This window comes from Anser brachyrhynchus (genome assembly GCF_964034855.1).
Source record: "Anser brachyrhynchus genome assembly, contig: SCAFFOLD_145, whole genome shotgun sequence".
NCBI classification, from domain to species: Eukaryota; Metazoa; Chordata; class Aves; order Anseriformes; family Anatidae; genus Anser; species Anser brachyrhynchus.
The window spans coordinates 261,754-278,437 of NW_027663621.1; the positions used below are offsets into that span (position 1 = coordinate 261,754).

The 16,684-nt window shown below is 51.1% G+C and overlaps 2 protein-coding genes across 2 annotated transcripts; one reads left to right on the plus strand and one right to left on the minus strand.

The window, feature by feature from the left end:
* Window positions 1-1,232: 1,232 nt before the first annotated feature.
* LOC308187147 (uncharacterized protein) lies at window positions 1,233-4,026 on the minus strand. The gene is made up of 3 exons (XM_080609301.1): window positions 2,539-4,026; window positions 2,189-2,268; window positions 1,233-1,863 (listed from the first exon to the last, which is right to left on the minus strand). Exons 1-3 carry the CDS (start codon window positions 2,848-2,850, stop codon window positions 1,737-1,739), a joined length of 519 nt encoding a protein of 172 aa, XP_080465427.1. The 5' UTR covers window positions 2,851-4,026; the 3' UTR covers window positions 1,233-1,736.
* Window positions 4,027-11,663: 7,637 nt separating this feature from the next.
* On the plus strand, window positions 11,664-16,590 carry LOC308187151 (uncharacterized protein). Its single transcript, XM_080609304.1, has 7 exons — window positions 11,664-13,151; window positions 13,410-13,489; window positions 13,807-13,918; window positions 14,245-14,334; window positions 15,158-15,262; window positions 15,389-15,544; window positions 15,703-16,590. The coding sequence occupies exons 1-7, from the start codon at window positions 12,840-12,842 to the stop codon at window positions 15,868-15,870; spliced, it is 1,023 nt and encodes a 340-aa protein (XP_080465430.1). The 5' UTR covers window positions 11,664-12,839; the 3' UTR covers window positions 15,871-16,590.
* Window positions 16,591-16,684: the final 94 nt, after the last annotated feature.

Below are 16,684 nucleotides of genomic sequence, written 5' to 3' on the forward strand. Positions count from 1 at the left end.
TGTGCTGTGACACAGGAAGGACCTGTGGAGGGCAAGGGACGTTGACAGCAGCCAGGGGACACTGGGGCCCTAGAAGAGCTTGGTGGGCAGCCCCTGGCTCCCCTGAGCGTGCTGGGCACACTCCCGGCAGGCACTATGGTCTCTGTGCACGGCACAGGGGGCACTCTCCACTATTATATGTCACCTCCCTCTAGGGTGAGGAACAGCCACTGTGAAGCCCACACTGTGAAAATGACAAACCTGCAAGATCTTATGCAAATTCTCCTCGAAGCTGGAGGCAGGAGGGCTGATCAGCAACATCTGCAGCATGTTGTCCATACTTTTCAGGGTCTGCAAGAAGGACAAATTGTTGTGGTGGCAGGCTTTCAGTGGTCCTTCAAAGCTCTATGAGACTGTGCTGAACTCCCCCTTGTACTGGGTTTACATAGCAAGGTTTTGGGGGGCTGCAGGGTGGGCCTCTGTGAGTAGAATTCAGAAGCAGCCCCTTGTTAGATAAGGGCCTGTTTCAACCAGCTCCAAGGGGACCCCCTCGCTGCCCAGAGCCAGGCTAATAAGCAATGTTGAAATGCCTCTGTGAGAGCATTCTTAAGACAGGGTGGATTAAATATATATATATATACATATAGGTGCACAACAGCAGCTGGGAGAGCAAGGAGTGAGAAGCGGCCCTGCAGACACCAAGGTCAGTGCAGCAGGAGGGCAGGAGGTGCTCCAGGTGCAAGAACTGAAGTTCCCCTGCGGCCTGGGGAGAGGCCCCTGGTGGAGCAGGCTGTCCCCCTGCAGCCCACGGGTCCCACACGGAGCAGATCTCCACGCTGCAGCCCGTGGAGGAGCCCCCGGTGGAGCAGGTGGATGTGGCCTGGAGGAGGCTGCGGCCCATGGAGAGCCCCCGCAGGAGCAGGCCCTGGGCCGGAGCTGCAGCCTGTGGAGAGGAGCCCACGCAGGAGCAGTTGATGTGGGGGCATCTGCTACCTATGGGAGACATATGTTGGAACAGTTTGCTCCTGACAGATGGACCCCATGGTACGGACCCATACTGGAGCAGTTTTTGAAGAGCTGCTGCCTGTGGGAAGCCCACACAGGATCACTTTGTGAAGGACGGCATCCCATGGGAGGGACCCCACACCGGAGCAGGGGCAGAGAGGGACCGTGAAGGAGCGGTGGAGACAAAGTGTTATAGACTGACTGCAACCCCCATTCCCCCGTTCCCCTGGAGGGGAGGACGTCAAATAGGGTGGATGGGGGAAGGTGTTTCCTTTTTTTTTTTTGAGTTACTCACTGCTCTAGCTTGTTAGAAATAGGTAATAAATGTTACTAATCTCCCTGCTCTGAGCCTGTTTTGCCCTTGATGATAGTTGTTGAGGGATCTCCCTGTCCTTAGCTCAACCCTTGAGCCCTTTCCATCATATTTTCTCCACCTTTCCCTTTGGGGAGGGAAAGTGAGAGAGCAGTTGTGGTGGAACTCAGATGTCCTGCAGGGCAAAACCACCACATCCCTTACTGCCAAGGAAGGACAGCTGCAGCTCTGTGCGCTGCCCACGGGAGGCCTCAGGGCAGAAAAGGTGCTGTGTGCAGACCAGGCCTCAAGCATTGGATACAGCCAGGCAGATGCAAAGGGTGAGAGGGACGTGATGGGGTGAAGCAAGGCTGAGACCCTGCCCAGCAAGGATCTTCAGTCATCTGTAAATACAGGCAAGCCAGGAGGTAGCTCAAAGAGATATGGGCGCTCCTGTTGCTCACACAGCACATACCATACTGTAGAGGCGAATGTTGAGTTCCTCTTCCGGAGGAAGGAAGAAGATGCTCTTGAAGGATGCAAGTAACAGAAACGTCATTTCATCCTCCACCGCCATCTCCACTGTGCTGCAAAGAGAGAGACACTGGTGCTGGCAGCAGTGCCTCCATGACAAAGGGAGGTGGACACAGACCTCCCATAGGCAGAACTCGAAGGGAGGGCTGGGGAGCCCTGCTGGGATCAGTGTCCTTCTCCATGAGGCTGGCCTGGGCCAGAGGACGGTCCTGACACCTCCCAGCAGAAAGCTTCAGTGCTCCCTTTGTCCTCTGGACAAGCCCCGAGCAGGGGAGAGCAGAGGCCCTGCCTGGATGGTGAATGCCTCCTTGCCAGGGTCAGATCTGCCAGGACCATGCCCTAGGGATATGCCAGCTGAGCCAAGGACAGGGCACGTACCTCAAGGCAGAGACAGCAAGCATGGCTTGCTGCCGCACCGCTGTGAACAGCTTGTCCTTGGGCTCGTCCTCCAGCAGCACCTGCAGAGCACAACCGGGATAGGACCTGGCAGCCGCTGATACTCAGCACCAGCAGAGCCAGCACTGCTGGGCAGGACCAGAGGAGCCCTGGTGGCCCCAGCCCAGCACCGGCACCCAGAGTGTCCCCTGCACCTTCCAACACTGAGGTCCCAGCAGCATCCACAATCTCACTGGGAGCAGCTTGGCGTCCATGCATTTGGCCCCCAGTCACCCCTGCCCAATGCCCAGGGAGCCTCGCTCCCTTCCCCAGCCCGCCAGACGTCCCCTCACCTGGATGTTCTGTGCCAGCTTATTTCTGCTGCAGAAGATGTCCAGGCCCTCTAACAAGCCCTTCTGTTGGGCAGTTGTGCACACAGTGACGATGTTCCTCAGGAACTTCATCTTCTGCACCTCATCCTGGCAGCCACAGAGATACCAAGAGGGAGCGTGAGGGGGGGAGCCACAGCCAGCAGGACCGCAGCATTGCGGGGTGCGGAGCTGTGCGGGACGCCTGGAGGGCAGCAGCTCTGCCCAGCCAGCAGCCCTCCAGCAGCCTGGCAGCAGAGCCGGGGCACGGCCAGGACATGCAGGCACAGCCGCCATGGAAAGGGCTGCTCTTACCCTTTCCAGGTTTCTGACGTAGGCCTCGATGAAGACCACAGCTTCCTCTTCCTCTTCATACACAGGTAGCCAGATAGCGTCTAAGACAGAAGGAGAGCGAGCATTGCTGTAGAGAGGGGCTTAAGGATGAAGCAAGGGAAGGGGGCCCTGGCTTCAAGCAGGGGGCGCGGCTGGCCCCAGCCCTGCCCACCCCAGCGCAGACCCTCGCTCACCAGGCTGCAGCGGCTCCACCTCGCACACCTCGATGGGCTCCATTAGAGAGCTGCTCTCCTGGGAGCTCTCATCCTCTTCCCAGGCCACCCTGGGGCGGCTTGGGGGTCTCTGCTCCATTGAGTGATGAGGGGTGAGGGTCAGGAGGGGGCAGGCTCGGGACTGCCACGGGCAGTGGGGAAAGACGTGGGCTGCACTCGGGGGCTCCTCGCCAGTCCCACTCGCTCCTGCCCTGTCCCCTCGCTGTCCTGACGGACAGTGCGGGGCCACTGTGCCAGCACCAGCTATTGCCAGGTGACACCGGCCTGTGTCACAAAGGGCCTCTCTGTGACCTCACGCCCCCGGCTGGGTGAGGCTGGCTCGGGGCCCTCCCTTGTGCTCAGCTCCTCTCAGGGCTGCTCTTGCACGCAGGCCCAGAAAATGGCTCCATAAATTTTAATATCGTCTTGCAGTTGATGCTATTTTTTAGGAGCCAAGGAAAATGGGATAAGTTAAGGCATGCTCAAGGGTTTTGCATCTTACTGGGATCAAAAGACCCAAGCTGATTGCGGGCTGAGTCGTGATCATATCATGACATGCATTCAACCGAAATCTAAAGAGAGGCCTGAGCTTCATTATCTCCCCTGAGTGAAAAACAAATCATGACTATTCATGCATATTATTCTCTTTAGAGCCATTTAAAAAGAAAAAAAATCTGTATATTTCACTTGTTTAAATATTTGCGGTAAAGATCTGTGTACTTAAATAATTCTATTTCATGAGGACATAAACCTTCAGCTCTGTGGGAACGCAGATAAATGTTTATGAACTGCCACACTTCAAACAGGACTTTAGTTGATGGATAAACAAACAGCAAAGAATCCATAAACTTTTTTTTTCATTATTTTTTTTTTCTTAGCAAACACTGCTTTTGAAAATGTTTTTGGCTTTTGACATGGAAAGCATGATCCTCATTGTTCATCTTGCACTAGGAGATGTGCTTTTACCCATTATCAGAAATAAGCCTTTGCTCATGTGAAGTATTAAGGCAGCCTTACAGTCCCCATGAAGAAATTCTGACTTTGCACTAAGTAGGTGTTAGAGAATTAACACCTTAGTGAGCATTAGGCTCATACGTAAGCTACCATGCTGATAGTATGATGCCACCATTGCAGTTATTTTCGGTTCATATTCATGGGAAAAGCACTAGTTTCTCACGTCGTGGGGCAGATCACCTGTTGGCACTATGAGCTTCCACGTTGGCCGCCATGCTCTCATGACCCTACAGTGGGCAGAGCCATAGGATGTCGGGGAAAAGAAACCAATGAACTTCACCAGCAATTAAAGGGGTTTTGAAGAATCATTCTTAAGCTCTTTAAAAATCATAGAGATTTACACGACTAATAATAGAATTGTGTGAGGATCTTAAAATTTCATTTAGAAGATTTGTTATCAATATTCCCTAGGATTCTCTTCATTCAGTTTGCAATATATGCTCAGAGCCAGACCAGAGATTTTTCAGTGTTATTTCATGCTGCTTACATTCCGGAAGAGGTTAAATTTTTGAATGTTCTGTAGCCTAGGGGGAAAAATAGCCACTATAAGTACAGTCCTTAAAGCAGTAGTATTTGATTTGCTATAAAGTACATTGTATAAAAGTTTTTGTATTCTTGGTTTCAAACTCTTAGGTTAGTGACTATTCAGCTCATCTTTACCACTCTATTGGGAAAGATAAATTGCAATTGAAGTATTTTGATTTCTGGTGTTTGTACAGTCTGAGCATTTCGAATACAGCATTTGTGCTGCATATTCCTAATGTTCTCAAAAAAATGCGGTGCACAAGGACAGGGCTCAGATTCTCCTAATGTTCTCAAAAAAATATAGATCTTCTGTGAGAGAGCTGAATAAAATTTCCTTTGTTTTTAGATTTGCATATTTTTGTCAATTTTTTTCTATAGAAGTTCATGATTCAGTGGTGTGGCACAACTTATTTGCAATTGCAAATGCAAATTGCAAATGCAAATTGCAAATTGCAAATGCAAATGCAAATGCAATTACTCCCATCCTAAAGAACCAGTATAAGTCACCCCCTCAAATTGTTTCTCCCTCCATTGACTACAGAGTGTCTTTCTTTTTCAATATATGCTTCCCTCTTAAGTGCTCGTAGTAAAGTGAATGAATTAATCTTTGTACACCTAAAGTAGATTGTGCAGACAATCACACATCACTGCAAATCTTATTAGAATTATTTACTCTAGTTGCTGCTTTGTGCTTACTGTGCAAAGCATGTAGTAAGCTTTCAGTACGTTGCACCAAGGTAGCAAAGTTGCCGTTCTTATTTTAAATCTTTTAGTTGCATGAGTTCAATAAGACTTTTTTTTTTTTTTCCCTTCCAAGGAAAATACTAAATCTCAGCACACCATTTTATCCATTCTACCAGAATTGTTTAGCATTTCATGCATTTTTAGCAGACACTGGAGGCAGGTGAAGCTGTGTTTTTTAGAACTGTACACTCTCGGACACACCTCCTATAGACCTGCCCCAACTGCAAAGTGTAATACATCAACTTAGAAACAGTACTTTGAATTTAGGATGGACTTGAACTATGTGCTCAGTAGGTGTGGCCTAGCTGGTGGGAGGTAACTGCTGGGACTCACTTCCTGCATGCAATCTTCCCAGTCCACCAGCTTTGCAGTCTGTTCATGTATGGATATTGCACAACCATATAGCTGCGTTAGAGTTGTTCAAAGATTTTGAATATTGGTCCTCTTGTGCTGTTTCTCCACAACATGAATTTCAACCAAATTTCCAGAAATTATTAGACCCTCTTAACTGAATGTTGAAAATCCCAGTTTGAAACACGGTGATGGAGTGTAGTGTTGGGATTGTTTAATATGCTCACTTGCTCTCTGACTGTACTTAAGCTGCCTGATTTTGAAGCTTGACTTGAGTGTGTGTGTTCAGAAAATGACACCACATGCAGCATTGTGAATAGCTGCTGACATTTCTCATCTGAATGTTTGCTTTGGTTCCTCAGATTAATTTCCCAAACTCCCTCTGAACTATAGGGATCATGAGCTTTGCAGTATAATATGATACAGCAACAGTTTTATTTATTTTTATTCACCAAAGGCAGATCTTGCCTAACCAATCTGGTGGCCTTCTAGGATGGTGTGACGGCATTGGTGGACAAAGGAAGGGCGATGGATATCATCTACCTGGACTTGAGCAAAGCCTTTGATTTGGTCCCTCACCACATTCTTCTCCCTAAATTGGAGAGGTATGGGTTTGAAGGATGGACTGTTAGGTGGATAAAGAATTGGTTGGCTGGTCGCAGCCAAAGGGTTGTGGTCAATGGTTCTATGTCTGGGTGGAGGCCTGTCACAAGTGGTGTCTCTCAGGGGTCGGTCTTGGGTCCAGTGCTCTTCAACATTTTTATCAATGACACAGATGACGGAATCGACCTGGACAGGCTGGAGAAGTGGAGAATGCTGTCAGAAATAGTGTCAAAAGCTTTACTGAAGTCTCCACACAAGTGTCCACGGGGAAAGAAAAAGAAGGTGAAAAGAGGAGGTGAGGAGCATAATTTGATTATGTTGGAAGATTTAGACTCAGAATGATGGAGACCAGGGAATGAAATTCCAGTCTCTAAACCCTGGTTCCTGTTAAGACTGGGGGAGACACAACTGATTTCCTTTTAGACAGTGGCACAACCCATTCAGTAGTGACAACTGTAAAGAACCTTTGCTTGAGGCAAAAATCCCGATTGTTTGTGCTGGAGGGCAACAGGCCCTAAGACCACTCCTGCAGCCAATGGACTGTAAAAGCGGGGGAAGAATGCTAGTACACCAGTTTCTATGTATGCCTGAGTGACCTCTCCCTTTGCTGGGAAGAGACAAATTAAATGTCCAAGTGAGTTTTTCTACAGACAAGATAAAAGTTAAGATTTCACCTGAAAATGCTTGGAAAGCCCAAATTTGCCTGCTGCTAGAGCTGGGAGGGCACCAGTAGGTACCTGAATAGGTTTTAAATGTAGTAACTCAATTTTCCAGGGCAGGAAAACAACCTGGGAGAGCAAAAAAATGTGTCCCCAGTCCAGGTTGAGTTAAATCTGGAGCAATGGCTTTATGGGTACCCCAATATCAAATTAGTTTTGCAGCAAGAAAAGGAGAAGAGCTGTTGATAGACAAGTTTCTATCACATGGATTCATTTGTGCATGCCAGTCCAGCTTTAATGCCCCTATTCCACCGGTGAAGAAACTAAGCACTAGAGAATACAGGTTTGTGCAGGACCTGTGGGCCATAAATAAAATAACCAAAGACATACACCGACTGGTACCTAATCCTGATACTCTTCTGGCGACTATATCTGATGAAGATTCATTTTCTTCAGCATTGGTTCTACAGATATACAGAAGACATCTTCTTCTGTGTACCGTTGGAACCCAACAGTCAGACCACACTTCTTCGTGGAAGTAGTCCAGGGGATCGCCAAAGCACTAGGAGCCAAATAGATTTTATACACCACACAGAGACCACAGGCAAGCAGACGGATGCCTGTTCCCATACACTCAGCAACCCCACAACAGAAGGGTCCTCTGAGAGACCAAGCAACGCAGACAAGTTTTAATGCCCTCTGTCTCCAAGGCATCTGGAGAGGGTAGGAGTGGCTGCAGAGCCTGTCACAGGGGCTGGAATGGCTGCAGGGCCTGTCACAGGGGTTGGAGTTGCTGCAGGGCCACTCCCTGCCACTCATAACTATCCTGCCTCAGGACTGATCTCTGGATGGCATTCTTAAAGTAGTTGTTTAATTTTAAGCAAAACACAAAGTTTTGTTTAACATGATCAGCAGGTGCTGATCACAACCCCAACAGTGCACCGGCAGTGATATTGCACTAGACAGAGACCTGACTTCCATCCATAAGCTGATTTGTCAACTGGAGAGCCAAGGAGTGACCAGCAAGACTCACTCTTTAACAGTCCCATATGGCCACTGCAAAAGTCTAATGGTGAGTGGAGACCTACAGTGGACTACTGAGGCCCAAATCAAGTCAAGCGCTGCAATGCTAGACACGCTCGAACTTCAATATGAACTGGAATCAAAGGCAGCCAAGTGGTATGCCACAATATATATTGTTTTTCTCCACCCCTTTGGCAGCAGAGTGCAGGCCACAGTTTGCTTTCCCTTGGAGGAGCATCTGGTACACCCGGAATCAACTGCCCCAGGGGTGGAAACAGGGGTGGCTGCCTCCTGGCTTTCTTCTATTTACAGACGAGTGAAGATCCTTGCAGGGCAGGGTCTTGGCCTTCCCTTCCCTCTCATCCCTTGCCATCAGCCTGGATGCATCCAGTGCTTGAGGGCTGGTCTGCACACAGCAGCTTTTCTGCCCCGTGGCCTCCCCTGGGTAGCGCACGGAGCTGTGGCTGTCCTTTCTTGGCAGTAAGGGGGAATTCAGAACGCTCTCTTGGAGGGGTGTGGGACTGTTAGCGTTCATGAAGACACATAATCCACAAAGTGATTATATGAAGGTGCTTTATTAGGCGCCGGAAGTTAGGGGCATGCCTGCCCAAATCTAACTTCGTCTGATTTGTTTTCTTAGTTCTCTTTTATCTCCTAAGATACTACATATGCATTAGGTTTCACAACTCATCTATGCATATTCATTTCCTAGCTCCACCTAGCCTCGCTTCGTATGCTAATTATCTTATCAGTCCTTCTGCGCTTGCGTATCACTCTCTGGTGGTCGTCCGGGTGGTCGTCGGGATGAAGTAAGATGTCTTCATCAGAGTTGAACTTTTTAACCTTTCCTTTTCACGCATGCTCTCTGAGCCCTTGGTCTCAGTCCAAACCGCAAGGTTGGTTTGACCCAGTTCCCAGAGTCCAAGAAGCCCCAGTTATCTAGATGTCTTGCAAATTGAGCATTCTTTTAATCCTCCTTACTCCTCATCATGAATTGGTGCATTCTCATGTTACCCTTGCACATATATTTTGTTTCTTCCAAGCGCAGCCTCGGAACAGTACATCGCAAATGTAACATACTAAACAATATTGTATTATTTCTTCTTCTATTGCTAACAGGACCACTGAAATCCTGCCACAACTTCTTGTCCTTCAAGCAGGCCCTGCACAATACAGACAGCATGCTGCAGATGTTGCAGATCAGCCCTCCTGCCTCCAGCCTCTGGGAAAAGTAGCAGAGTTCCTCATTCCGGAGGGAGGTGACACGGTGTGGTGGAGAGTGCCCCCTGTGCCATGCACAGAGACCATAGTGCCTGCCGGGAGTGTGCCCAGCACGCTCAGGGGAGCCAGGGCCTGCCCACCAAGCTCTTCTAGGGACCCAGTGTCCCTTGCCCTCCACAGGTCCTTCCTGTGTCACAGGACAGCTTCCTCCCAGCACTTCTGGGCCTCCTCTGCCCCCAGAGCTCTCCTTGCTCCAAAGCAGTGGGAGAATTTGAGCCCTGTTGAGGTTTAGGCCGGCCCGGCAGCTCAGCACCACACAGCCGTTCGCTCCCCTGAGCCCCTCCTTCTCTGGGATGAGGAAGAGAATCAGAAAAAATTAAGCCTGTGGAAACACAGCCCCACCATTTGCCAGGGACTGCTCCAGTCCTTTTTCTCAGCCAGGTTCTTCCAAATGTTCATTTCTGTCCCACTTTGGGGTATATAAAGCATCTATGCAGCTCAAAGTTATAATCAACAACCACCACAGGGATGTCTAACGGAACCAGTAATCGTTCCTGTATATACCTGAGGAGAGACAATAATACAGGAGACAGAGCAGATATTGACTAACCCAGTTTTCTCCCCTTACATGCATTTGTCTCCCTTCTATCACCAATTCATTCACAGCGTATGGTTTACCATACAATAATTAAAACGGACTAACTTTCTCTTTAGCTCTAGGGGCTATTCTAGTTCTCAGCAAAGCTATTGTCAAGGTCTCCAGCCATTTCACATTTTGGTCAAGATATAATCGCCAGAAGAGTATCAGGATTAGGTACCAGTCGGTGTACTTGTCCCCAGCCTTGCAGACCGCCCAGCCTGTGCAGAGACCATGGCTCTGCCCCTGCCCCAGCCATTGCCACAGGTTTCCAGTCTGAAGGGCAAGGCAGAGGGATGCCGGCAGATGAGAGAAAGAGACCACTGCCTTGAAAGGGGCAGGGATGCCGTCACAGCAGTTGCAACGGCCACAGGGCCCATTGTAGGGGTTAGAGTGGCTGCAGGGCCTGTCACAGCGAATGTAGTGACCACAGGGCCCGTCACAGGGGTTGCAGTGGCCACAGGGACTGTAACAGGGGTTGCAATGGCCACAAGGACTGTAACAGGGGATGGAGTGGCATTGACTGTGGCCCAATGAGCACAGGCCAAGCCCCAGCACGTTGCAGCGTTTTTTGTCTCTTTGGAAGTGCCAGGGTGATGCCACACCTTTTTCAAGCATTCTGCCAGCGTTTTAGAATTTTGCACTTGTTCAGGGGTGAATTTCCAAAGCACTGGAGGTGCCCGCTGCTCTAGAAGCCTGCCCTTATCCTCCCACCATGCGTGCCACTCATAACTATCCTGCCTCAGGACAGATCTCTGGATGGCATTCTTAAGTAGTTGTTTAATTTTAAACAAAACCCGAAGTGCATTCAGGAGACATAACAACAAGAACATGCTGGTCTGAACATCCCAAGGATATTCAGTTTTGAAGAGCTATCATAACTCGCCTGGAGGAGAAGGGGGTAAAGCAGAAAGGGAGAGTGAACAAGTAGGAAAAAATATCTCCCCCTGTCCCCTCCATAGATTGGCTCCCTGAAGAAAAAGGGGAAAAGCTGCAATTATTAATAGTTTCTGAGGTAGGGTTTCCAAAGCATGGAGTTAACGGCAATGCTGAGTACAAATACCAGCTTAGTCTCATGGCCAGTAATTTTATCATATCATAAGCCAGTGTTACGCAGAAGTGATAAACAACACGGCAGAGAACACATACAGTAAGTAATGTGCTATATAACTCGGTTCAGAAAACAGGTATTTAAAATTTAACCTCTTCCGGAATGTAAGCAGCATGAAATAACACTGAAAAATCTCTGGTCTGGCTCTGAGCATATATTGCAAACTGAATGAAGAGAATCCTAGGGAATATTGATAACAAATCTTCTAAATGAAATTTTAAGATCCTCACACAATTCTATTATTAGTCGTGTAAATCTCTATGATTTTTAAAGAGCTTAAGAATGATTCTTCAAAACCCCTTTAATTGCTGGTGAAGTTCATTGGTTTCTTTTCCCCGACATCCTATGGCTCTGCCCACTGTAGGGTCATGAGAGCATGGCGGCCAACGTGGAAGCTCATAGTGCCAACAGGTGATCTGCCCCAGGACGTGAGAAACCAGTGCTTTTCCCATGAATATGAACTGAAAATAACTGCAATGGTGGCATCGTACTATCAGCATGGTAGCTTACGTATGAGCCTAATGCTCATTAAGGTGTTAATTCTCTAACACCTACTTAGTGCAAAGTCAGAATTTCTTCATGGGGACTGTAAGGCTGCCTTAATACTTCACATGAGCAAAGGCTTATTTCTGATAATGGGTAAAAGCACATCTCCTAGTGCAAGATGAACAATGAGGATCATGCTTTCCATGTCAAAAGCCAAAAACATTTTCAAAAGCAGTGTTTGCTAAGAAAAAAAAAATAATGAAAAAAAAAGTTTATGGATTCTTTGCTGTTTGTTTATCCATCAACTAAAGTCCTGTTTGAAGTGTGGCAGTTCATAAACATTTATCTGCGTTCCCACAGAGCTGAAGGTTTATGTCCTCATGAAATAGAATTATTTAAGTACACAGATCTTTACCGCAAATATTTAAACAAGTGAAATATACAGATTTTTTTTCTTTTTAAATGGCTCTAAAGAGAATAATATGCATGAATAGTCATGATTTGTTTTTCACTCAGGGGAGATAATGAAGCTCAGGCCTCTCTTTAGATTTCGGTTGAATGCATGTCATGATATGATCACGACTCAGCCCGCAATCAGCTTGGGTCTTTTGATCCCAGTAAGATGCAAAACCCTTGAGCATGCCTTAACTTATCCCATTTTCCTTGGCTCCTAAAAAATAGCATCAACTGCAAGACGATATTAAAATTTATGGAGCCATTTTCTGGGCCTGCGTGCAAGAGCAGCCCTGAGAGGAGCTGAGCACAAGGGAGGGCCCCGAGCCAGCCTCACCCAGCCGGGGGCGTGAGGTCACAGAGAGGCCCTTTGTGACACAGGCCGGTGTCACCTGGCAATAGCTGGTGCTGGCACAGTGGCCCCGCACTGTCCGTCAGGACAGCGAGGGGACAGGGCAGGAGCGAGTGGGACTGGCGAGGAGCCCCCGAGTGCAGCCCACGTCTTTCCCCACTGCCCGTGGCAGTCCCGAGCCTGCCCCCTCCTGACCCTCACCCCTCATCACTCAATGGAGCAGAGACCCCCAAGCCGCCCCAGGGTGGCCTGGGAAGAGGATGAGAGCTCCCAGGAGAGCAGCTCTCTAATGGAGCCCATCGAGGTGTGCGAGGTGGAGCCGCTGCAGCCTGGTGAGCGAGGGTCTGCGCTGGGGTGGGCAGGGCTGGGGCCAGCCGCGCCCCCTGCTTGAAGCCAGGGCCCCCTTCCCTTGCTTCATCCTTAAGCCCCTCTCTACAGCAATGCTCGCTCTCCTTCTGTCTTAGACGCTATCTGGCTACCTGTGTATGAAGAGGAAGAGGAAGCTGTGGTCTTCATCGAGGCCTACGTCAGAAACCTGGAAAGGGTAAGAGCAGCCCTTTCCATGGCGGCTGTGCCTGCATGTCCTGGCCGTGCCCCGGCTCTGCTGCCAGGCTGCTGGAGGGCTGCTGGCTGGGCAGAGCTGCTGCCCTCCAGGCGTCCCGCACAGCTCCGCACCCCGCAATGCTGCGGTCCTGCTGGCTGTGGCTCCCCCCCTCACGCTCCCTCTTGGTATCTCTGTGGCTGCCAGGATGAGGTGCAGAAGATGAAGTTCCTGAGGAACATCGTCACTGTGTGCACAACCGCCCAACAGAAGGGCTTGTTAGAGGGCCTGGACATCTTCTGCAGCAGAAATAAGCTGGCACAGAACATCCAGGTGAGGGGACGTCTGGCGGGCTGGGGAAGGGAGCGAGGCTCCCTGGGCATTGGGCAGGGGTGATTGGGAGCAAACATACATGGACACCAAGCTTCCCCCAGTGGGATCTCGGGTGCTGCTGGGACCTCAGCATTGCGAGGTGCAGGGGGGCACTCTTGGCGGGGGATACCGGGACTCTGCCAACCCTGCCGACAGTGCTGGCTCTGCTGGCGCTGTGTGCCTGTGGCTGCCAGGTCCCATCCAATTTGTGCTCTCCAGGTGCTGCTGGACGAGGAGCCCAGGGACAAGCTGTGCACAGCGGTGCGGCAGCAAGCCATGCTTGCTATCTATGCCTTAAGGTACGGACCCTGTCCCTGGCTGATCTGGCACTTCCCCAGAGCATGGGCCTGGCAGATCTGGAAAGGAGGCATCCACCATCCAGGCAGGGCCTCTGCTCTGCCCTGCTCGGGGCTTGCCCAGAAGGTGTAGGGAGCACTGAAGCTCTCTGCTGGGAGGTGTCAGGACTGTCCTCTGGCCCAGGCCAGCCTCGCGGAGGAAGATGCTCCTCCCAGCAGGACTCCCCATCCCTTACAGGGAATCTTGCCCACGGGAGGTGCGTGTCCATTTCCCTTTGTCATCGGGGCACTGATCCCAGCACCATTGTCTCTCTTTCCAGCGTGGTGGAGATGGTGTTGGAGGACAAAATGATGTCTCTTGTAGCTGCGTGTTCCAGCAGTGTCTTCTTCCTTCCTCCGGAAGAGGAACTGGACATTCACCTCTACAATATGGTATGTGCTGGGTGAGCCACAGGAGCCCCCATCCCTCTGGCTCCGTGCAGTTTCCCTGTGTTTAGAGATGACTGAAGATCCTTGCAGAGCAGGGTCTCAGCCTTGCTTTACCCCATTCCTTCCCTCTCACCCTTGTCATCCGCCTGGCAGCAGCCAGTGCTTGAGGCCTGGTCTGCACACAGCAGCTTTTCTGCCCTGTGGCGTCCCCTGGGCAGTGCATGGAGCTGCAGCTGTCCTTTCTTGGCAGCAAGGAGAAGTTCAGCACAGTTTCTTAGCAGCGTGAGGAACTGCTGAAAGCCTGTCACAACCTCTTGTTCTTCTTCCAGACCCTGAACAATCTGGACATCATGCTGAGAACATTGCTGATCAGCGCTCCTGCCTCCAGCCTCTGGGACAGGGTGAACATTATCTTTCAGGTCTGCAATTCGCACAGCGTGGGCTTCACAAGGGGCTGTTCCTCACCCTAGAGGGAGGTGACATATAATAGTGGAGAGTGCCCCCTGTGCCGTGCACAGAGACCATAGTGCCTGCCGGGAGTGTGCCCAGCACGCTCAGGGGAGCCAGGGGCTGCCCACCAAGCTCTTCTAGGGCCCCAGTGTCCCCTGGCTGCTGTCAACGTCCCTTGCCCTCCACAGGTCCTTCCTGTGTCACAGCACAGCTTCCCCCCAGCACTTCTGGGCCTCCTCTGCCCCCAGAGCTCTCCTTGCAGCAAAGCAGTGGCAGAATTTGAGCCCTGTCCTTGTGCACCGCACTGGCAGCATCTGGAGCTGCCATCGCCCTGCTTTCCTGGTGCCCCGTGCTTTCCTTGCCAGGTGTGAATGGGGCAGAGTTCTCCTGGGACCTGCCCGTCCTGCACAGGAGCCCAGCCCCGAAACTCTGTTCTCCTGGCCTCCCACTGGCAATATCTCCACCCCACTGCAGACCCCTGCAGGGCAGTTCATGCTCCAGAAGCCAGGCTTCATGGAGAGGGGACAGAGGGCCGTGTTCTGGGGGAGGGCACGGGAAGGGAAAGGAGCTGAGCCTCCACCAGGGGTGGAATGTACCTACTTGCCTGGCTGCAATGTTGGCCACGGGATCTGTGTCAAGGGACCCGGCGGCTTGGTGCCCCACTGAGGGCTTTGCCCCAGCTCTGGGGAATCCCTGATGAACAGTGCAAGTCCAGCCAGGAGTTCAGCAGCGCTGCTTTGGCTGGAGCAGTTGTCAGCTCCCAGAGCAGATCAGCAGCTTTGCTTCCTGCAGGTGCTGCTGCAATTCACCACCTCCGAGACTAAAATTGTAAAGGACAGAGCCATGGAGAGGATCTGGAAGGTTATTTTTTTCCTGTACGTTTTTTCCGGGAAGCAGGTAAGGAGCCAGACACCCTCCAGCCAGGGACTTTGTCCCTCCTTTTCCCCTGATCTTCCCTCCGCAGGCCTTGCTCTCTGACTCAGTGTGACATGTCTTCCTTTCCTTCCTTCCTTTCTCCAATAGATATTTGGAAACTACATCCAGCCTTCTCATAGAAAAGACATTGTCCGCATGACACTTGAGATCATTCGAGAATCCAGCATCGATAACAACAAGAAGCACTGGGCCAATTTCATGCTGGAAGTGGCCATCCAAGACCCTGAAGTCTGGCTGATGGAAGTAAGCAGCCCATGGCTGGATTGCCCTGCCCTCGAGCCCTTTCATCCCTCGCTTGTATCCTGCCTCGCATTCCCAGCACTTGGGCAGCAGTTTCAGTGGCCCCCGGGCAAGTGGCTGCAGTCCAGTGGCGGCTACATTCTCTCCTGTGTCCCCTCCAGGTGCCAAAGATTCTGAGGTTCCTCCATGAAAACCTAAATAGCAACAGCACATCTTTACCCCGGAACATCTTCACTTCAGTACTGCATGCGCTGACCGGCCAGTTTCCCAGACAAGCGGTCATAAGCGTGTTGACTGACCTTCCGTCACTTGACAGGTACCAGCTCTGACAGTCCTCGGGGCCTGTTCCATACTGGGAGAGGGTTCCAGAGACTCTCTGGCTGCCAGAGCCAAGGAAAGCTGCACGACATCCCTGAGATGTGGGCCCCTCCATCGCACGGTGCTCGCCAGCCCTGTTGGGGCAGCCAGGGCCTCAGCATCCAGACCGGACCAAGGCAGCCCAGAGAGCCCGTCACGCTCCCTCCTGCCCCTCCTGCTTGCCCAGCCTGGTCCCCCAGGGCTCCCTAAGCACATGGTGGGGAGGTCCAGGGCTGCAGGACAGCCTGGGGCCTGCGGGGTTGGTCTGGGTCACGGCGCTGTGACCAGGGCAGCCCTGCCAACAGCGTGTTCTGGGCTTGCAGCACTACTCTGGACATCTGGAAGGCGACGCTTTCCCTGCCAATGAATTCAGAGGAGATCTTGCAAGAGCTACAGAATGTTCTCCGGGACAAACGGGTGTGCAGCTTCTTTGAAGTCAACACCGTGGACTTAAGCACCGTTCACTTGGCTGTGAGTAACCAGACAACACACCTTGTTCCCCTTTGGGGCTATGCGTGCTCCTCCAGGAAAACAGGCACAGTCCTCTCCACATCCCATCTTCCCCAAACTGTCACCTCTTCCAGGACACAAGGACACTGTCCCTTAGGGCCAGCACCAGCCCCCCTCCACCAGCCATGCGGGGTCCGTGTGCTCAGACATGAAGCCTGCCCCTTTCCTGGCAGTGCTCTCTTTACCCCGGCTCCTGGCAATGGCTGGGGCAGAGTCAGGACAATGGCTGGGGCTGGGGCAGAGCCATGGCCTCTGCACGGGCTGAGCAAGCTGTGA